The sequence below is a fragment of the Manihot esculenta genome, chromosome 13, assembly GCF_001659605.2.
Source record: "Manihot esculenta cultivar AM560-2 chromosome 13, M.esculenta_v8, whole genome shotgun sequence".
NCBI lineage: Eukaryota > Viridiplantae > Streptophyta > Magnoliopsida > Malpighiales > Euphorbiaceae > Manihot > Manihot esculenta.
This window is the reverse complement of record NC_035173.2, coordinates 26492991-26515660: the sequence shown is the minus strand read 5'-3', so window position 1 is coordinate 26515660 and position 22670 is coordinate 26492991. Positions and strand designations below refer to the sequence as shown.

Here is a 22670-nt window from a genome sequence, read left to right as displayed (position 1 = left end):
GACTAGAGATATCCCACATCGGAAAGAGGTGTTGTCTTGTATAGGAAGGGAAGCACAATAGGTCAAATCATGTCCACTAGGATAGGATGTGGAGTCCTGTCTTGCATGCTGATGTGAAATGCCATGATGAGCTGTATGTGCATTATTGCTATGGTGATATGTGATGCGGATTTATGTGTTCTCACATGGATCAGTTGCTGATATGTTTGTGTGATGTTGTGCGTTACAGAGGCAGGATGAGAGGAACTCGTCGATCTGTTAGATTGACTGGAGCTCCGCCGCAGGAGGATGAGGACATGGATGCTCACCTCCCCGTTCTGCAAAGGGCAACATCAGATAGCTTAAGTAGAGAAGGTACATCAAGGGACCCTAGAAGGTCTGTTGATGAGAGTAGAAGGGGAGTCGTTCAGAGTGGTGTGTCAGGGTTTATGAGAGACATAGAGGAGGATGAGCAGAGTAGAGATGGTAGCTTTGGCAGGAGTAGGTTGGGAGGAGATATGGGTGAGTCCCAAGAAGGCACTCAGGTCTCGAGGTTTGTTCCACCTCAGTATCCACCCTACCAGTGGGGGGCAGAGTACCCGATGAGAGGTACATCAGAGTTTTCTAGGGATAACCCATATCCCACCTTTATGCCCTATCCTTCCTTTTACCCGCCATATCCACTGTTATATCCACAGTATACCATGTTTCCACCCTTCTTTGGTTACCCAGGGTCAGTAAACCCTAACCTAGAGCATGTTGCACCTCCTCCAACATCAGTAGCCCCAGTTATCCAAACACCCAAGCCTAGTTCACCTGGGGAAAGTATGGTGCAGATGACAGACTATTTGAGGTTGGATGGTCCCAAATTTGAGACTGGTGATGACCCTTTGGAGTATCTTAGAATGGTCAAGATGATAACAGATGAGTTGGGCGTCAGTGAGAGTAGAGCCATTCAGATGGCAGGGGTCACAGTGAAATGTGAGAAGGCAAGGAAATGGTTCACCCAGTATGTGGACCCGAGGGTAGAAAGCTTATCCTGGGAGCAGTTTGCTACAGAGTTTGCAGGATGGGCTTGTCCAAATAGGTCAAGGGAGTGTAAAGAGAGTGAATGTGAGCAGCCAGGGCAGACAGAAAATATGAGTGTAGAAACGGACCCAGAGAACAGTGATCGTTTCCCTTTGGGTGAGGCTGCTGCAAAGAATAAAAAGAAAGTGAGAGGCCTAAAAGGGTCAAAGAAAAGAGAGTTCTGGACTCGGGTAAAGTTTGGCATGGGTTTTCGCGAGGGTTCGAGTTCTGTTTGGGATAGTTCTAGATGTGCGACGTGTGGTAGGAGGCACAAAGGAGTCTGTCGGGCTGGGACAACAACATGTTTCAGGTGCGGACAGGAGGGGCATATGGCACGAGAGTGTCCCACTATAATCGTGTCAGCACAATTCCCACAGACATCCTCAGACCATATCATTCCACCAGAAGCTCCAACCAGAGATAGCGAAAGGGGAGTAGTCCCTTCTTCAGGAGGTTCCTTAAGTGGAAGTCCGTTAGTTCCGGCTCAGATTTTCACCCAGGTTCAGCCAGAGACAGACACACCGAACACAGTGGTGCCAGGTAAGCTCACTTTTGAGTGTTCTGATGTGTATGGTTTTCTGGACACTAGTAGACTATCAGTTGATATGACAATAGTAAAGTGTAAGAGAGTTAGATGGTCAGAGAGAACGAGTGCATCGTTAAAGGTTAGTGAGCCAGGAAAGAGCTTGATAGCTATAGCCGTGGATTTTATCAATCCAGCTAGAAAGAGTGATCTCTCATCTCTGAGTAGAGACCTTACGTGTATGAATAAGAAAGAAAGAGTAAGACCTAGAAGAGTAAGAAAAAGAATAAAAGTAAGGAAGAGAAAAGTAAGCAAAGAGAAGAGTAAATGAGGTAGAACAAAGCAGAGAAAGAACAGAGTAGAATAATGTAAAGTAGTAAGAAAGTGTAGAAAGAGATTTCAGTTAGTCTGGGTTTAGATGGCGATTGAGCTTTAGTTCAGATAGTTCTGGATACGTGAGGCGTGGAGTGTACACAAAAGTAGTCTGTTGATATGGGACTAAGTAACTCAGCCTGTAGCTCTAGCCATGTTTCAGGACAGCGGTTGAGACAGGAGGAGCGAGTTCTCCTAATTTGTGGTCGGTTCCCGAGGAAAGATTCGTTAGCTTTAGTTTGGATCTTCATCCTGACTCAGTAGGAGGCTAACACATCGAACACGGTGACGTCAGATACGTTCACTTGAGAGTGTTCAGATGTGTAGGTTATCATGGACCCTGATGTTTCTTTCCCTGTTGTTTTGAGAGCCATAGATAGAGGGGGGGGGTTGATAACTTCTGGGCTTAGAAAGTTTCTTTGGGTTGATAGACCCGAGTGTGATCCATCTGTGGCAGAGTCAGTCTGTCAATTCAGTTCAGAGTTTGTTGCGAGTAGTGGATGCAATCCAGCTGACCTTATGGTTCTAGAGTTGACTAGTGATGTCAATCTAGGGCGGATTGGCTAGCTACTCGAGGTACTACCTAAGTCTGCAACGACAAGGTAGGAGAGTTTAAGGGTCAGAGGCTCGGATGGATCCGAGTTAGTCCTTAGAGGGGACAGTATAGCATACCCAGAAGGTTGATATCAGCCCTACAGGCTCGTGACTTCGTTGGGAAGGTAGTCAGGGGTTTTCTTGCTCTTGTGTGAACGCATAACAGTCAGGTCAGGGAACCAGCCTCAGTACTCATAGACAGAAAAAGAGAAAGAGAGTGATATATTCCAGCCACGTTAGCAGGATTACCAATAGAGTCGGGAAGTCAAGTGAGGATGAAGACTAGACTTATCTTCATCTCTTCCTGTGAAATGGTACCTATAGCATGTAAGAGATGAAAACCTGTAAGACCTAGAAAAGCATGTTGAGAGAGATAGTAGAGCAGTGTGCACTTGGTAGCGAAGGATTCTATCTGACTTAGTACCACACACCCTGGAATGTTCCAGTATCGTTGTGAGAACCGAAGGATGAAACCTTGAGATTTTGTCACAACTGTGAACAGTTGCACAAGGCCACTACCAAGGACAGGTGTTCCCACGCAGATCGGTGGAGACCGCTAGTTGGAGCTGATTAGCCTCCACAATAGATCTAAAAGGTGGGTGGGAACTAGATGTTGCGAATAAGAGAGAAAAGTCAGTGTAATAGGTGAGTAAACCAGAGGTAAGGGGTAACACTGCTCAGCGACTCTGCGTATACAAGATAGTATTTACTGGGAAAGGCAGATGAGATGTTAGCTGCCCTCAGTTAAAAGTCGCTTATCAGTTTATCTTAGAGAGACGAGCTAAAGAGCTAAAGAACTAGAGATAGTCCAGTGTAGTTCGAAGGATCAAAAGAGAAAAAGTCAGGATAGAAAAGAAGAAGAAAGGCGGGCAAGGATTAGAGTGACGCAGCAAAAGTGTAGACTAGAATAGAGAAGCATGCCCCTTATCTACTAAGTGGTGTAGATAAGAGAACACGGCATAGAGGCCAAGTTCTGTAATCTGAGTTCGGTTTCGGGGCATGTCTGTGTGACTCGTGATGTGTCACCATAGAGAAAGCTATAATCACGTCATCTAGCCTTTCCTGAGAGCTGTTGCTCCTCTGATCGGGTGAGTACAGAGAAGCAAAGGTGAGTGTAACCAGAGTAGTGTGCATAGAACTGAGAAAAGGTAAAGAGAAAGGGAAGTCAGTAGGTAGCAAAGAGAGTCAAGTGGACTATGTACAGACAGGAGTAATCAGTAATCCAGGTAGAGTGTGGACACAGATTAAGCAGTTAAGGGTCAGCAGAGTCAGAACGTCTAGCCAACCCGGGAGTTTTACTCCAGGGGTATCTGTGTCTCTTCGTAGAAAAAGGTGTTAGGCTTTCCGTACTTGCTTATTTGCATCTATGTTATTGGTATTGTAAACATTCGAGGATGAATGTTTTTAAAGGGGGGAAGAATGTAATACCCGGCTAAGTCAGACATCGGAATTCCTATCGTCAGGTGGAATTCGGGGATGTCAGAGACTTCTAGTAAGGTATTAGAAAGAGTTGCTAAATGTTTTTAAGACTTTGTAATAGAATAGGATTGAGTTTTGAAAAGAAAAGGCTTTGGGGACAAAGGCCAGGTTCGGCCGCCGAAGGTAAGTTCGGCCGCCGAAAGTGCCCAATGTTCGGCCCCCGAAGTTCAAGTTCGGCCCCCGAATGTTGCATGGTTTTGCATGCGATTCGGCAGCCGAAGCTGAGCTGGTCAGCCAGCTATTGTGCACTCCTCAGCCAGTGATTTGGACAGGTGTTGCCTCCAGATCATTGCCAGAGGTTAGGCCACGTCTCCCATGACTCATCTGCAAACTTTTATCAGCTTATGCAGAGGGTTGGTTGTGTCTAAGTGGTTTGAAAGGTTTTGAGAGAAAAGAAGAGTGTTGGAGGTGTGGTGAAGGTGAAGTCGTGGTGGCCATAGTTCAGTGTTTAGGTTGTCCCAGCATCTGGTTTCAAGAGGTAAGGGAAGCTTTTAACTTGTTTTCATGGTTTATGAACAGCTTGTAAGGAGGTTAAAGGTAGAGTTGTTGATATAGGTGTTAGGTATAGTTTTGATGTTTTAATGGTGTAAGCATGTTATGTGTATTGTTTTGTTGGCGTGTAAGTTGTTTGATGCTCCTTTATACTTGTTAAAGTGTTTATGCATGTTTTAGAGGGGTTAACTGCATGTATTGAGGGCTGAGCAGGTGATGGAGGGACTGGCAGGCGTCCTTGTGCACGAAACTGAGTTCTGGATGAACTCAGGTTCGGCCGCCGAAAGTCCAAGTTAGGCCGCCGAACATGCCTGACTTTCGTCTCTGGAGGAGACATTCGGCCGCCGAAGGTGCCGCCGAAGGTGCCCTGTCCAGCCTTCCTTTGCTTGTTTTGCATGCATATTTTGAGGTAGTCTAGAGGGGTTTTGGGGAGTTGTTTCTCAGTTGTATAGAGTATGTTTGGTGCCTCATTTGCGTCCTCCATTGTAGGATTGGACCCGAGGAACCGAGGTGTTTAGCAGTCGTCGTAACTATTTCAGAGTTAGAGGTAGCCCAGAGTTAGCCAAGCAGTGGCTACAGGTGAGTGGAACTAAACTGAATATTGATCTTAAGAAATGACATGATTCTAGCATGATCCATACATCATAAATTGCCATGTTATATATTAGGTTGTGTGCATTAGACTTCACGAATATGATGCATTGCATATGTTGTTGTTCCTGTGGATGAATGTTGGATGATCCTTAGCCCTTGACAGAGAGCAGATACAGATTTATGGCATGAGATAGCCATACCAGGTCGCCCCTGGATAGTCCAGGTCGCTCCTGGTACTATGAGTGAGACAGCTGGGCTGTCAAAGCAGAGTTAAGAGAAGACCAGGTGATGACATCGTCTCCCTGGCACAATTGGTCATGTTTGAGATCAGAGTAGAGATAAGAGTAGACCAGGTGATGACATTGTCTCCCTGGCACAGTTGGTCAGAGTATCACATGTAGTTGAGGGCTATTGGTGACAAGTTCATCCTTGAGATGATATGTTTGTGATGTGATGCATTTCATGAAAGCATGTAATTAATGAACTGTTTTACTGTTCCTCCTCACTGGGCTCTAGAGCTCATCCCACTCCCTTAACCCCAGTTTTGCAGGTCCTGAGATAGCTATGGGAAATCAAAGTCAGCAAGAGGACAGAGGAAAGTTGTTCTTGAATGTATGCTGTAATAGTGTAGTGGACATGATGTAATTAAAAGATTAACGGTCATGTAATGTATAGATTTGTACTGTCATATACGGATAGACTTGTGCTTTCCCTAGTGTTTTTGCTGTTGTGTGATGTTTGCTTAATCCCCTGTACATGAATCCTGTTTTACGTTTCTTGATGAGAAATGTGTGAGTTAGGCTTAATGTATGACTTCGATGAGATACCAGTGGAATGTGTTACAGATTAAAAGGGTTTCATTCCCATGACCCACAGCAGATAGTAGTCCCTGGTATAGGCCCGGAGGGCCATTTCAGATTGACATATCTGAGTAGCAGTAGTTAAGCCTACAGAGTTTTACAGGATTGTTGAGTCTATTTGTATCATGTCTGGGATGTATCAGGTACACAGAGAGTATAGTCGGCTTGCTACGGGTCCCGGCGGCCTTAAGCCGATCTGGATCCTAGTGCCAGTGATGGTTCGGACCGTTACTGAGGGGTACCGGTTTCCGGGTCGTTACATTTTGCATGTTGAATTCTGCCATATCAGCAGCTCTTTGGGCAAACATAGCAGTGTGTTGTGTTGTTTCTATAATTGGTGATTCTGTTTCAATAGGGGGCTGTTCTGTTTCTATGATGGATGTTCCTGATTCAGCTGATGCAGAAGGCATTTCAGTAGCAATTTCTGGATTTCTGACAGTAGTTGCTGTCTCTTGGACAGCAGCAGCTGTTGATGAGGATGGTCTTGAGGCTTGGTTCCTCGGATTGGCTTGCTTCCTTAATTGTTTTATTGTACGCTCAATTTCTGGATCGTAAAGTAGAGTATCTTTGTGTCCAGACCTGGTCATGTAAGAAAAATAAATTAGTTAAATCAACTCTCCGGCAACGGCGCCAATTTTTTACTGTGCGGTTGTCAAGACCGGTGAAAAATAACCTTTTTGGTTATCCACAATTTTACAGCTGTAGATAGTGGTAAAAGGATCGAATCCATAGGGAATTGATACTTACTTATCTTCCTATCAATGACCAAGTAAATAAATAAACAATAAAAGTAAAAGGGGGGTTTTGAGATTGATGAACTGAAGTAGAATTAAAAATAGTAAAGTAAAGCAAATAATGGAATAAAGAGAATTCAATAATGAGAAAGGCCTAGTTGAAGAATTGGATCCACTTCAGTTGTTTGGGATTGATCATTGACACTTAGATTCTTTTATTTGACTCAATAAATTAGTTATGGAGGTGGAAGACGCTTCTCACCTCCATATCCCTCCTTAAACATAGATTAATTAGGGAACGTCCTCTAATTAATCACTAATCAACAAGTTACCAGGGAATGTCCTTGGGGCCTTGGGCATCTAACAACCGTTAATTGCATTAAGAAATAGAGAGACCTAATTCTAACTAGCTAAACGTATAGTGATATTGCTAGATCATGCGATTTCCTTGATTTTTACACCAAGTGTTCTTGTGTTTGAATAATTCAGACTTAAAACTATCCAAACTAACAAATTATCACTTTGCAATCAAGAATCAATAGTCCCTATTGATCTAAATACAAAGCAACAATGGAATTAAGCATTAAATTGCATAAATATTGATAAATAAAAGATTAACATAATATGTTCAGATCTCCCAATCAATAAACAACTAAAGTTTCACCTAATCTTCAACTAGAAATAAGGGTTTCAGTCACTCATGGCTAAAACAAACACAAAAGAAAAGAAAGAAAGCAAGAAAAAGGAAGAGGAAGGGCCGGCTGGTGCGGCTGCTATGGCGCGCAGCTACTGGACTTGATTCCGCAGATTGGAGATGATCCCAAGATAAGAGATTTGTTGGTTTGCTTGTCCTTTTATAGCTTGAAGAGGCTGCCCTAGGTTTCCTTGTTGAGATGGGACTCCTTTTCCTATTTGGACTTGGATTCTTGGAGGGCATTTGTGTCTTTTTGACATTTGGCTTTCTAATTATGTAGGAGAGAGTGCTGAGGTGTATTAGTGAGTTGCTGAGCTGTCCCGCGTGGTTGGAGTGAAAAAGGACTCTTGATGACTTGGTCTCCAAGTTTGACGGATCTGCTGTCTGCTGGTTACTAGTGTTGTTTGCCCGAGTTGTGTGGGCAAACGACGCGGGTTGACAGGCTATCTTGCCTGCTGTCTGTGTACTGTTTCTGCTTTGCTCCGCTGTTTGCCCAGTTTGCTTGGGCAAACAACCTGGTCAGTCAGCAATTCATTCTTCTCTTCGTTTCAGCTTCACTTTGGTTTGGGCAAACCATGTTTGCTCTCTTTTGCTCTCTTTTGGGTAGATTTAAGGCCATTTTTGTCAAATTACCTTTTTACTCTATTTTCTGCAAAATAAGATCAAAACCACAAAATTAGACAAAAAAATGTGTAATTTAACATAAATAACAATATAGAAAATGGGTCTAAATTTAGCTCTATCAAGAAGCATTAATTGGGGTGATAATAAGGAGACTATCACAGATGTCTAGCTCTCGAGTCAAATTTTAAGTCTTGGAAGCGGTCAAGTTGGACGACTGAGTCTTTTACTTTATCCTTAGAAAAATAGTTGTGATTTATGAAAAGGTTATAAAATTAAAATACATTCTTCAAGCTTATTTTTCATTAGAAAAGTAAGAAATGTTGGATGGATGAAAACATGGAGACAAGAACAAAGGCTAAAATTTGAGTGTTGGATCACAGAAGCACATTCAAACAATGGCAACATTGCCATCCGGGCATGGGTCTCGCATAATAAGACATCTCATGTCAGGCCATAAGGCAAATTATCAAACCAAAATTCAGGCATTAGACCACGGAAACACATTCACAAAACGGCCATATGGCCATTTGAGCATGGGTCCCGCATAATAAGGCATCTCATCCCAAGCCATAAGGCAATCGCCAGGTTAAAATCAGGGCGTTAGACTGCGAAAACATACTTAAAAAATGGCCACAAGGCCATCCGGGCATGGGTCCAACACATAATCCGGGCGTTGGTGTGCGGAAAAAAAATCATAAAAGGCTGCAAGGCCATTCGGGCATGGGTCCCTCATAATAAGATATTTGATGCCAGGCCAAAAGATTGAGTGTTAATCTCGAAAAGTTTCTAAAGCATTGAATGCTAAGCCTCAAGGCGGGTACATGCTAGCCTAACCAACTGGGTATTAGTCCCGCTTCATGAGAAATTTCTAAGGCATTTGATGCCAAGTCGCAAGGCGAGTACACGCTAGGCCGACCTACTGGGTGTTAGTCTCACTTCATAAGAAGTGTCTAAGGCATTAAATGCTAGGCCTCAAGGTGGGTATACGCCAGGCCAGGGGACTGGGTGTTAGCTCCACTCATAAGAAGTTTTTAAGGCATTTAATGCCAAGCTACAAGGTGGGTATATGCCACACCAACCTACCGAGTGTTACTTTCGCTTCATGAGAAGTTTCTAAGGCATTTGATACCAGGCTGCAAGGCGAGTACACATCAGGCTGACCTACCTGGTGTTAGTCCCGCTTCATGAGAAGTTTCTAAGGTATTGAATACCAGGCCTCAAGGCGGATATATGCCAAACTAGGAGACCGAGTGTTAACTCCACTCACAAGAAGTTTCTAAGGCATTTAATGCTAAGTTTCAAGGTGGGTATACGCTAAGCAGACCTATTGGGTGTTAGTCCCACTTCATGAGAAGTTTCTAAGGTATTTGATGCCTGAAAGCTTATAACATTTGATGCTCAAAAGCTCATAAGGGCTAGAGAAAGTCCGGAAGCTCGCAAGGGCTAAAAAAATCCCTGGAAGCTTGCAAAGACACTTAATGCCAGAAATCTCATCAGGGCTAGAGAAAACCCGGAAGCTCGCAAAGGCATTTGATGCTAGAAAGCTCGTCAAGGTTAAAGAAAGTCATGAGGCACGTCAGGGCTAGAATCAGGGCTAGTAAATGCCCGAAAAAGCCAAGGAGTAAGGATAGAAAAATGCCTAGAAGCTCACAAAGGCGTTTGATGCCCGAAAGCTCGAGAAAGTTTGGAAGCACGCTAGGGCTGGAAAATGCACGGAAGCTCGACAAGACTGGACAAGGAGTTCGCAAGGGCTAAAAAATGCATGCAAAGGATAGAAAAGATCAAGGAGCTCCTAAGGGCTAGAAAAATGCTCGGAAGTTTGCAAAGGTATTTGATGTAAAAAAACTCGTAAGGGCTACAGAAAGCCTGAAAGTTGTCAAGACTAGAAAAAGCCCAAAAGCACACCAGCGCAGAAAAATGCCCAAAAGCTCGACAAGGCTGGAAAAGGCCAAGAAGCTCGCAAGGGCTAGAAAATTGCTTGGAAGCTCATCAGGGTTAGAGAAAGTCCAGAAGCTCATAAGGGATAGAAAAATACTCAGAAGCTCGCAAAGGCATTTAATACCCAAAAGCTTGTTAAGGCTAGAGAAAGTCTGGAGGTATGTTAGGGCTAGGATCAGGGCTAGAAAATGCTCGAAAAGCCCAAGGAGCTCATAAGAGTTAGAAAAATACCTGAAAGCTTGCAAAGACATTTGATGTCCGAAAGCTCGAGAAAGCTTGGAAGCACACAAGGACTGAAAAATGCTCGGAAGCTCGATAAGACTGGAAAATGCCAAGGAACTCGCAAGGGTTAGAAAAATGTCTGGATGCTTGTAAAGGCATTTGATACCAAAAAGTTCGTCAGGGCTAGAGAAAGCCCGAAAGCTTGTAAGGGCTAGAAAAATATCTGAAAACTCGTAAAGACATTTGATGTCAGAAAGCTCATTAGGGCTAAAAAATACTTAGAAGTACGTCGGGGCTGAAATATGCCCAGAAACTCGTCAAGACATACTATATCACTCATCTTGCGCTCAGTCTGGACGAACAAAGCCGTATGACCCAGATCATGAACACAATTGTCACCTTCGAATCTAAAGAATCGAAAACCAGCAGGAGACCTCTGATGCTACATGAGACTCGCCCAAAGTAGGTAATGAGCTATCACCATAAGAAAAGTCCGTGTGGCAGAGATCTGATAAGAGGGTAGCACGATCCCACCTGAGGAAAGGAAGATCCGGACACTATAAACACTCAATTCTTTACCAAGACTCGCCCTCCTCTGGATAGGTCAAGTCTCGACACCAAGTCACCGTTATCATGTATAGTCCAGAGTATTTTTATTACGCCTATAATCGAGGGATCACCGATCTATCCGCTGACGATATCTCTTATCAGGCAGTCTGCCACATCATCGTCGGATTATCAGGAATGCTATATTTATCTCTATTTTCTTATAGCATAAAAAGAGAAGGATTATAGAGATAAAGGTATATTATTCTCTCACACTACTCTTGAGTTTTAAATATTATACTTGCCCTTCTTTTCAACTTACTGACTTGAACGATGGAGTGGCTGCTGTAAGCACTCAACACCTCACATTCTCTTTTTTACAAGTTTAGTCAATTACAGCACAACTTCATTTCGGTCACATTATCAATTTAATCTATGTAATATCATATATAATTAGTGATTATGTGTTGAGGGTGTGACACTATAAAAAAAATTAAATTTACAAACTAATTAATCCGTTTATAAATTATTAAATTTTATTTTTAATTTAATTTATAAATGGATTACAAACCGTTTTTTTTTCATAAATTTTATTTGTAATTTTTTTAAATAAAAATAATTTTTTAATATAACAAACGAATTTATAAATAAAATATTATTTTTTAACTCACAAACGGAATATCCATTTTATTAAATAAAAATTGGTGGTAGCTGTTTAGATTTATATTTCTCACTATGTTATCAACGCATGTAATCATTGGTAGATTTATATTTCTTCATCCAATAAAGATAACTTTACTTTTTGACAAGATAATAAGTTATGTATTGCCTTCTGATATTACCCATATTTAATGCACATTTGCACATGTAAGATTTATTACTTGAAAAAATAATTTAATAATAAAATAATATGTATAGAAAGGATAATAAAACATTTATTATTTCAGCAATATTAATTTTACAGAATTATTAGCTTAGCTTTTTGTAATGGACGAGGAAGGAGTAATAATTTTCACCACCAAGACAATATATGATCCTCCACAATTTTAGATATTTGGCTTCCACATGCAAATCTGTGCCCATTTCACAAATATCACCATTCTGATTTTGTAAAGGCTTGCATGCAGAACTCAAATTCCACGTAACTTCTTCTTCTCTTTCTTCTCCTTCTTCTTCTTCTAGCAAATAAGCTGGAGGTGGCTCTTCATCTCCTTCTCCTTCTCCTTCTTCTTCTTCTGCTAGCAAATAAGCTGGAGGTGGCTCTTCTCGCTCCCATTCTTGGACATCCATACCCCACTCAAGATAATCCATGCCCGCCATTGCTAAAGCTTCTATGGAAACTGTCATGACTCTAATTTTTCATGCAGGGAAATATTAATATATATATATATATATATATATATATATATTTAGAGGGAGAGAGAGAGAGAGTTCAGATTCCTGTATCTGTAGACTGTAGTTAAGCAGAAGGGTACTTTTCCCTGTAAAAATCACGGGTTTATAGCTGAAAAATGTAAAATAAAAAGGATAAAAACAAAAAAAACAAAAAAACAAAAAATATGAACTTGGTTAAAAATCAGAGTAGAGAATAGCCAGGGAATAAGATATTTTTGCAAATTTATCGTGGTAAAAGAAGTGCAATATTCTCGTGATCAGCAAAAGTAATTGATTATTAAAGCAATGACGCAAATCACATTTCTTATATATATAGCACATGTATCTCGTCAGCTGATAAACAGATAAGTTCAAGATAAATAGAGTTGGGGGCAGTTGGATTAGAGTTTACGGGCAGCCCATGAGGAAAATACGTAATAATTTATCTATATCGATTTTGTAAAAGTATTAAACATGTAAAAAGCTAAAATTCATCACTGTTATAATCAAATTTATTATAATTATAATTAATTTTTAAAATAATTTATTTAATTGAATAATAAATTTTTTTTAAATCACGATTATAATTAAAATTTTTTAATTATTTTATAATTATAGTCAACTCTTATTTAATTAAATTTAAATTAATATATGTATTATGTAATATATTATTTATTTATATTTTTTAATATTAGTTAAATCTATACAATAAATTTTTTAATTTTAATTAATCATATAATTTAAAAATACATAATTTTTAGTATTTTAATCCTTAATTTAAATTTTAAAATTTTTAATTTAAAACTAGCAAGATTTAGTGATTTATTTAAAATTGGAGATTTAGCTCAACAATTAGCTCAGTTTAAAAATGTAATTTTCTTATATTTTATAATTAAATTGTAAAAAGTTTATTTTTTTATCGGGTTGGGTCAAAATGAAATTGGGACAAATTCTCATCCATCCATTATTGATACGAAAAAAATTAAGAAATTACTAATATTGAAATAAAATGTTTTTTTTTAATATCATTAATAATGCAAATTCAATTCAGTTTAAAAAATATAAAAATATTTTCTTTAGAATATGAAAAAAAATACATAAACATTTTCGACAAATTAAAAGAATAATACTTTTATATAAATAGATTCGATTTTTTTATTTAAAAATTATTTGCAATTTTAAAAAAATAAAGAGCATTAGTTATTAGTTTTTAGTTATGCTTAAAAATTAAAAAAATAAATTCTTATATTTTAAAAAATAATAAAAAATAAAATTAAATAAAATATTTATAGTAATTTTTATTCCAAACAAGAGTTAAATGTTTTAAACAATCAAATGTATTTGTGGATCATTATCTAAGTATTTACCAACAAAAAAGACATAAAATGAAACCATAACTTGAAAACATATAATTTATAGGGAATTTTATTATTTTATTCTGAGTTCTTTTACTTATAACGATTGATCCATTATTTAAATTAAACCATTTAATCGTTAAAAAATGCTTCTATTAGTTAAATGCGAGGTCCCTTTATTTCAAATTTTTGTTAATCAACCATTTTCCAATAGTCTAATGAGAAAAAAAAATTATTATTTCTAAAGAAATTATACGAAATTCTCTTCAATATACATCTAACCCTCTCTCCTCCTTTTCCTTACTATTAGAATTCCCTCTTCAACAGAAGTTTTAATTTTAAGAAAATAAAAAAAAATAAATTATAATTTAATCTCTAATTTTCAGTATAATTAATGAATTAGACTATGAATTTTTAAAATCGAACACTTGAATCTTTTTATAAAAAATTCGTCTAAATTCCGGTCTTTCCATCTATTCTTTTACGAGTGTAAATGAATTAAACTATTCGTGAATTATTCAATATTTAACTCGATAAAAGTTCCACTCGACTTCTAAATAAATCAAATTTAAGCTTAGTTTTTAAACTCATTTAGTAAACGAGCTGAGTTTAATCTCTACATTATTCAACTCATTAAAACTCGTGAACTTAACTTATTTTTCAGTTCATGAGTAGATTCGTAAACTGGTTCGTGAACAGACTCGTTAAATAAGCTGAATTTGATATCGTAAGAAAATTTAGCTTAAAAACTGTATAAATTTTCATGAGGCAAATCTGAATTTTTTAGAATTCAGCTCTACACAATTTAATTACACTCTTCAGACTTACATATATTTGGATTTTTAAGATTTAAAAAGCTTATTTTTTAAAAATTCATGAGTTTACTAAAATTATTTAATTTTACATTTATTAGTTTTAAACTAAATTTTATTATAGTTGTAAATAAATTTAATTGTTTATGAACTTTTTAAAATTAGACTCAATAAAAACTCGACTCGTCTAAACTCGTTTACTAAACAAACCAAATTTGAGTTTATTAACATTTGACTCGAGTTTAAAATGAATAAAATATCCGAACTCAAAAAAAATTTAATGAATCAAATTTGAGTTTTTGAAAACTCGACTCGACTCGATTCGTTTATACCATTGCATTTCTTATCATTCAAAGCATGGTAATATTTTTATCACTCTCTTTTTAAATTAAAAATATTAAGAAATTAGGACTCTTTCCATTTTCCTCATCTATTAAAATTTCAAAACTTTGATCCTTCATTTTTCATTTGAAAAAAATACTTAAACCATATTAACTTTTGTTTAGATTGTTTTGTTCAATTAATTTTAACACTTTCTTTAGTTTTTATTCATTTAAGTATTTTAATATCTGATAATTTCAAAACTTTTAGAAAAAATTACAACTTTAGCATTTTTAAGTAGTACCAAATAGGTTTTAAGTATATTATAAACCTTTATAAACAATACTGATGGGTGTCAAAACTATCAAAAATAAATTTATGTTTTTCTAAAATAAAATAAATTATGATAGTTGTGAACAGAGTCATCCCACGTATACTAGAAAGAAAATAATTCTATTGAATGAATAAAAAATAACAATAAAAATAAAATAGGGGGATTTTAAATGCAAAGAAATAAAAATTAATTCAATAAAAAAATAAACTAAATTAATCAAAGAAACAGAGCAATTAAATTTAAGAGAGAAAATCAATATGAGATGAATTCAGTCAAAAGATTAATTTTATTTTCAATTTTATTAGTTGATCACAGATGTAAAAATAATTTCAAATTATAGATATAAAAAATGCTTTAAATATTCAATCATTCCTTAGATTTTAAACTAGCTAATAGATGCTTGTTAGCTTATTCTTGGATAACCATAGAAAACGCTCCTAAAGTTGAACTCAATTACAGCATTCAGAATTATAAGGACCTGACTCTAACCAATAAACGTGAGACATTTAGTTCATTTAAATTAGATTATATTATATCTTATGAAGGGCATACGCAACCTAATTCAACCTAATACAATACTTATTTTAGTTCAACTAAATAATTACGGATTTATTTTAGTTCAACTAAACAATTACGGATTTGATCAATCTGAATAGCAACATATTATCCTATCAATTGAGCAATGGCGCCTTAATGTAACAATTAACAGAACAATTATATAAATATCAAAAATATTTAAAGAAGCAATAGAATCATATAGATCTCACAACCAGATAAACTAAAATCTCAATTATTCTTCAACTAAAAAGAAGAATTTAGCCACACATATTCATAACTGAAATACAACAACAAGAAGAGTGCTTTCAGCCTCCTCAAATTAGTTCAGAGTAAAAGATGATATTGTATATTAAAATATCATATTTATATAGTATTAAAAATCTTAGTTTAACCTAAATACTAATAACCAAAATAAGATAGAAAAGTTTTCTCCAAAAGAGTCGAGTTTGATATGTATTAGCACATGAGGATTTTCTGATCGCATATCAGATTTAGATTCTTCTCGTCAAATATGTTATGCCCATAACGTAGTTTATAACACAGTACATCTAAGAATTAGAGTTTAAACATGACTCTACTTCTTTATTCTCTTGTGAACTTAGTCATACCTACGACTCTTTTTAATTTCAGAATGTAGAGTCTAAATACGATTTTTCTCTTATTATTCTCCAATTCTTGCTTATCTTACCAAAATATCAAAACTCAAATAAATCAACATGTTTTAAATAAAAGTAAACTCAAAATCTAAGCGTTTTAGAACATTAAAACTACACAATATACAGATTATCAAATATTTTAAAAGGAAAATAATATTTTTAGAAGTTTAACGATCCACTAACTTTGAATATAGATAGAAGAAATGTGATTTTAGACGGACTAAATATAGAAATATTAACATTTATAGTTTTAAAAATATAAAAATTGATCCGTTGATGACATTAAAACTTATGGATTAAAGTATAACATATGTAATATAAAGTGTTTCACCCACATTGACAGAAATTTAAGCATTTATGAAGTATTTTAGGCATTTAAAATGTTTATTATCCGTTTGACTTATTAACTAATATAACTATAGATATGATCTTCTTTTTTTTTTTTTTGAAATAGGGGGTGGGGGAGTCGAACATTTGATCTCACAAGATTATAAGGATGCACTTTCCACCAGACTAAATCTCAGAGTGCACTATAGATATGATCTTTAATTTGAACAGATTAATTATAAAATGATTTAAATATTTAATTTTAAAATACAATTAACGATTCATTAATTACGCTAAAATTAAAGGTTAAACTATAATTTATATAAATAAAAAAAATTCTCTTCCAACACATGACAACTTACCCAAAGTTCAAATATAAGCAAATCACTTCTAATTAAACTGCGACACTTTTTTTTTTTTTTTTTTGCATTTTTGGGCACGTTAAGGATAATGCCTTCATATTTCACTTGAAAGTTGAAACCACTCCATATCATCCTCCTTTGACTCGGTCAGTAAAAATTTTAAATATATTATTTAATCTTTGACTCTGGTCAGTAAAAATTTTGAATGTAATATTTAATATTTTACATGAGTTTGAGGAAATAGACTTTGACCGACCACTATCAGACCAATTGCCAAACATGGTCATCGGTGAATTGCAGCTTAGGCAAATGACCCACGTGATATTTCCCACGAAAGATCGTGTTTACCATTAAAAAAAAGGGAAGACAATTCCTTATAATAAAAAATCAACATAATAATTGTTGTTTTCAACCCCAATCCTAAATAGAGCCTTAAAAGTGGTACAACAAATTGATTAACTAAAATGTAAATAAGAAAGAACAATGGAAAATCTTTAGGTCTAATAATTGTAGGGCTTTACCCAAGAGGGAGCCCTTCCAGAAATTCTCGACGGCCCAGGGCTAGCCCTGGCCGAAGAGGGGGTTTGGAAATAGTTTTCAACCAGCAATAGACGCGCCTCGGTTAGAACCTCATTAGCTGCGTCATTGCCCCAAGCGCAAAGATACTTAATCTTCCATTTCCTGCTTTGTTTATACATGAAACTCCAGCTGCTGCATTGTTCTCTAAACGATGTGGGATTCTTAAACTTTCCCAATTTGAGTTGCCAATTTAATTGTCAATTCGTATAATCTCATAGTATATGACAAGTTTGGCCTTTTTTTAATCAACATATTGAAACAAACACTAAATTACAAAAATTCTCAGTCTTGGTGTTTGACTCCTCGATCCCTGCATGAATGGGTTTTGTCGATGATTCCTAAGAACACAACATAGAAGAATCAGGATATTGCATCACCCAACAGAATTTACAGCCAATTATATATTAAGACACCCATGATTTAATATCTGCGAGCATATCAATGGGACAATCTTGATTTTATTCTCCCTTTCATTGGCAATGCCAATGCTTTGGTTTTGGAAGTAATAAAACGACCAATTATATGTAGCAGAATCAAGTTGAAGGAAGGCCTCTTTGTTTGAAACTCATCAAGCTTTTCTAATGGCTGCAGTATCCCCTTCTCCTGTGCATTCCCCTAAGCGTACAGTGAGTATTGACCTATCAAAAATAGAAGAAAAGATGGCAAACACTCCCTCACAGGATTCAACAGCAGAAGTTACTGTTTTTCCAATCAATGCTCACAAGGTAGGAATCTTATTTGGAAAAAGTACAAAAAAAATACTATATAGTTTTATTGATTTTTTACTTTAAAATCTATGAATTATTTCAATATCTATGATTCAAATTTGTGTTAAAATAATATTTTTTATATAAATTTCAAATTAACACAAAATCTAAAAATTATACAATACCACATGAAATATTATTTAGACACAAAATTGAATATCTTGAAGTAAATTATAGAGCTCAAAATGAAAATTTGATGAAACCACAAGATTTTTTTTTTTTTTTTTCGGCATTGCCATGTTGAGCAGCTAACTGGGTTTTCCTTTTTTGTGGTTAGATAATGGCAGAGCTGATGGGAACCTATGTAATTATATTTATAGGGTGTGGTTCTTTGATGATTGAGGTTAAGTATGGGATTTCACCTGTGGGTGTAGCAGTGGCGTGGGGTCTTGTTGTGATGGTGATGATATATGCATTAGGCCATGTCTCAGGTGGCCATTTCAATCCTGCTATTACTATTGCTTTTGCAATTCAATGCAAGTATTCATGGAGAAAGGTTAGGAATAGCTGTAATATATATATATATATTACATCAATACTCTTAACATAGATCAACATCGGCAGTTTATTCTTTGAATTTTTGCAGGTGTTGGGATATGTGGCATCACAGATAGCAGGATCAACACTGGCCATCCTCACTCTAAGTGTGATGCTCCATGGAAGAGCAGATATCAAGTTCACAGTGACTCAGTATTCGGGTCAGGCAACTGATCTTGAAGGCTTTATATGGGAATTTATCACCTCTTTCATTCTAATGCTCACCATTTGTGGTGTTGCCACTGATAGTAGAGCTGTAAGAAACTCTCCAACACTTCAATTTTTTTTCCTATATGCAAATTATTAATTGATTTTCTTTTTATAATCATAAGAGATGACTCTACTAATACTATTGAAGTAAATCTCATTAATTAAATATTGGTTTTTTTTTTTTTTTTTAAATGCAGATAAACGAGCTATCTGGAGTCGCAGTGGGGGCTGCAATGCTCTTTGATATAATAATTGCAGGGTAATGGATGAAACACAATCTTCGATTTTAAGTTTTCACTAAAAATTAAACTGAAATTTTTATTGGTGTTTTAGTTGAGTTTCAATTTCTAGGCAAACCCGTGAACTAGACTTGATTATGTGAATTGCAGAAAAATAACAGGAGCTTCAATGAACCCAGCAAGAAGCATAGGAGCTGCACTTGTTGCCAAACAGTTTGAATGTCTATGGGTGTATATTGTGGCTCCCATTCTTGGAATGATAACAGCTTCAACCATGTACTGTTTCATCTGGCTTCCTTCATCTGAAAATATTGTTGATAAGGATAACGCTAAAACTGTATAATAATCACCATTCTTTTCCTCTAAATTCAATGTCCAAAAAAGAATCTCAATCCTATATGCTGTATGAAAACCTCATTAACACAGATCAATGGGTTTTAATTAAATGGTATTAAAAAAATAAATAAATAAATTCTTATAAAATTATGTATAATTTTAAATTTTTTAGAATAAAAGTTTTTAAAATTTAAAAAAATTTTGAATTCTTTGTATCAAATAAAAGAAATATTAAAAAAAAAAATCCTTAACGTCACGGAAGCCTTTATGGGGACAAATAATAAGGTAGGTGCAAGCCCACTCATTGACCTCGTATTAGGGGTGAGCATTCGGTCGGTTCGGTTCAAAATTGAACCGAACTGAATAAATCGAAAACTGAAATTTTAGTGTTTATTAAAATCGAATCGAACCGATTTTGGTCAGAAACCGAATCGAACCGAATCGGTCTGATTCGATTTGATTCAGTCCGATTTGATCGGTTTCGATTTTAATAATTTTTTTAATTTTTACACTTTATTTTTAATATTTTAAAATTTAATTAAAATATTTTAATATTAATATGATTTAATTTCTCTATATTATTGAAAAAATATATTATTATCACTAATCGGTTCGGTTTCATTTTTTCAATTTTTTTCTGATTGAAATCGAACCGAACTAAAATAATCAAAATTTTTAAAATTAAAAACCGAATCAAACTGAAATGTATAAAAAACTGAACTAAATTTTCAAATCGATTCGATTCGATCGATTTTTTTAATTTGAACCGAATACTGCTCAACCCTATCTCGTACTCTGCAGATCCTTTAGGCCAATTGAAATCTTTTTTTTTTTCATTTTGATTTAAATATTTTAATTTTAAATTAACTTTAGATTGATTTAGTCAATTTAAATAATTGGATTAATTCTTCTTTAGAACCTATACTTTTCAAGAAACTGGGCAGCAAATACCAAAAGAAACAATTAAAATAATTTCTAAAAAAAATTAATGAATATAATATAGAATTGAATAATATATATTAAGATTCGTTTAGTTAGGGGTAACTTAACAATAGAATTGAATGATATATATTAAGATTCGTTAGGTCAGGGCTAACTTAGCAAGAAAGATTCAACTTACCAAAAACTATGAAATATTATCTTATTTAGTTGTCATAATTTTATAATTTCTGAAAAGTTGGAGGGTGAAGTAAACTCCTCTTTCCAACCAAATAATTTTAAATTATTTTTCTTATTTTTAATTTTTTTATAATTAAGTATAGATAAAGATTAATAAATAATTAAATATTATTTTTATTTTTGCTAAAAGAGCTAGAGTCTAATATGCTTTCACATATGAGAATTATTTTATCGCATATCATATTTAAATCTGGACTTTGATTTTTTTTGTTAATTATATTATAGTCATAATGTGGTCCATAATCCGAGAATTAGAGTTCAAACATAATTTTACTTTCTTATTCTTTTATAAATTTAATTATGCCACGACCTTTTAATTTTAAAATGTAGAGTCTAAAAATGATTTTTTTGTCCAACCTTACTTATCCTACTAAGATATAAAAACTCAAATTTATTAATTTACTTTGAGTTGAATTAAATTTAAAATCTAAGTGTTTTAGAATATTAAAACTATATAAATATGCATATTATTAATTTCTCCAAACACTTAAATCAAGTTTGTCCTCAAGCATGTACTCATTGATCATTTTATCAAAAACTCACAGGAAGCTATTCACACAATTCTTAAAATCAATTGATCAAAGAGTTAAGCAAATTCACATTAAACAACTAGCTAGCCTGTCACATTAAAATCTCATTAATGTATACAAATTATAAAATAAATACCAACAAAGTCTTTAAAACCAAAATGCAATAAACTTATTTTCAATATGTGACACACAATTTAGTTCAATAATTTTTAAATTAATGCATAAAAAATATATATATCTGATGACCGCTGGATTTCTCCATTCTGGCCCAGGGCCTTGATCATAGCCAAAAGCCCATCTTGCAGAGGCCCACACACTTGATACACGAGACGAGCCTGGTTCGTGCCACCTTCAAGGCCGGGCTCAACCAAGCTTCTTCACTTAGATCGGCCCAGTCCTTGACCAGCAGGCCCTCACCTCTCAGACCCAGCGTCCGGCCCAACTCTCGGCCCAGCCCAGTGTCTAGAGCCCTATTCAGACAGCCTGGCAGATCCGCTCGAGCGTACGCACGAGGAGAATCAGAGGCCGTTACGCATGGAGCAGGCGGCTGATACCCTCGTACACCCGAATCTGTATGTCAGAGACGCGTGTCCCAATCACGGAGAGGCCTTTACACGTCATCAGTAAGCAAAGCGAAATGGATAAAAGGGGGGGCTTCCTCCCCAGAAGGAGGGAGAGGTTTTTATCTTTCTATACCAAAACCCTTGTAAAACCCTATTCTATTGGATCTCAGATCATCAATTGGCGCCGTCTGTGGGAAACGAAGGAGATCTTTTTATCACCGGAGTTTTCACTTTCAAAACCCACTGAGATCCACGATGGCAAACCACCAAGAAAGTAACCTTAACATTCCAAATGACCTGAGCTCTGCCCAGGATGGGCAGCAGTTCTCCTTCTCTAGCCCTACAACGTTGAATAACCAAACGCCTATTCCTCTTAATCCCTCGCCAAGCTTGGCAGGGAATACTCCCACCATGACTCTGTCTAACCAGGACATTCAAACTATGGCTCTCCAGCTACAGACTACTGCTCACTGGTTGGGGCAGATAATGCAACAGAGGGGCCTTAGCACCCCAGTAAATGCACTCCCAGTAGTGGAGGAACCCAGAACCAATGAACCCCGACCTACCTCTGACCGCCTCCAAACTAACAGCCACGATGCCGGGGAAGAAGAAGAACCGGAGGCCCGAATCCATGGGAGAAGGGCAAGAGAGTTGATAGAAAATGAGGAGGCGGACAACTATTCTGCCGGAACAACCAGAGAAACGAGAACTGAAACAGAGGAGGAAGAATGTAGCTGGGGCAAAGGATCCGGCCCGGAAGACGAGAAAATGAACCAAAAGCTGAAAAGGTTGAAAGAGCAACTCTTAGCCGAGCTAGGTAAGAAAGATCAGAGCCAAACCTCTTTGCCCACTTCGTCTCCTTTCTCAAAGATAGTGCAGCAGGAGACCGTTCCCAAGAAGTTTATGATGCCA

At 36.2% G+C, this 22670-nt stretch overlaps 1 protein-coding gene and 1 non-coding gene across 2 annotated transcripts; one reads left to right on the top strand and one right to left on the bottom strand.

Annotated features, from left to right (window-relative positions):
- Positions 1–17331: 17331 nt before the first annotated feature.
- On the bottom strand, positions 17332–17482 carry LOC122721627. Its single transcript, XR_006348331.1, has one exon. It is a non-coding gene; the product is annotated as a U4 spliceosomal RNA (small nuclear RNA).
- Positions 17483–17909: 427 nt separating this feature from the next.
- LOC110629829 (aquaporin NIP1-1) lies at positions 17910–19591 on the top strand. Its single transcript, XM_021776981.2, has 5 exons — positions 17910–18122; positions 18442–18660; positions 18751–18957; positions 19109–19170; positions 19301–19591. Exons 1-5 carry the CDS (start codon positions 17979–17981, stop codon positions 19491–19493), a joined length of 825 nt encoding a protein of 274 aa, XP_021632673.1. The 5' UTR covers positions 17910–17978; the 3' UTR covers positions 19494–19591.
- Positions 19592–22670: the final 3079 nt, after the last annotated feature.

What these genes read in the sequence shown, in the direction of transcription:
- LOC110629829 (XM_021776981.2), top strand. Translation starts at nt 17,979, where the DNA reads ATGGCTGCAGTATCCCCTTCTCCTGTGCATTCCCCTAAGCGTACAGTG. An exon ending in TTGCCACTGATAGTAGAGCT is followed by an intron (nt 18,958 to 19,108) that starts GTAAGAAACTCT and finishes TTTTAAATGCAG; the next exon opens with ATAAACGAGCTATCTGGAGT. An exon ending in TTTGATATAATAATTGCAGG is followed by an intron (nt 19,171 to 19,300) that starts GTAATGGATGAA and finishes TGTGAATTGCAG; the next exon opens with AAAAATAACAGGAGCTTCAA.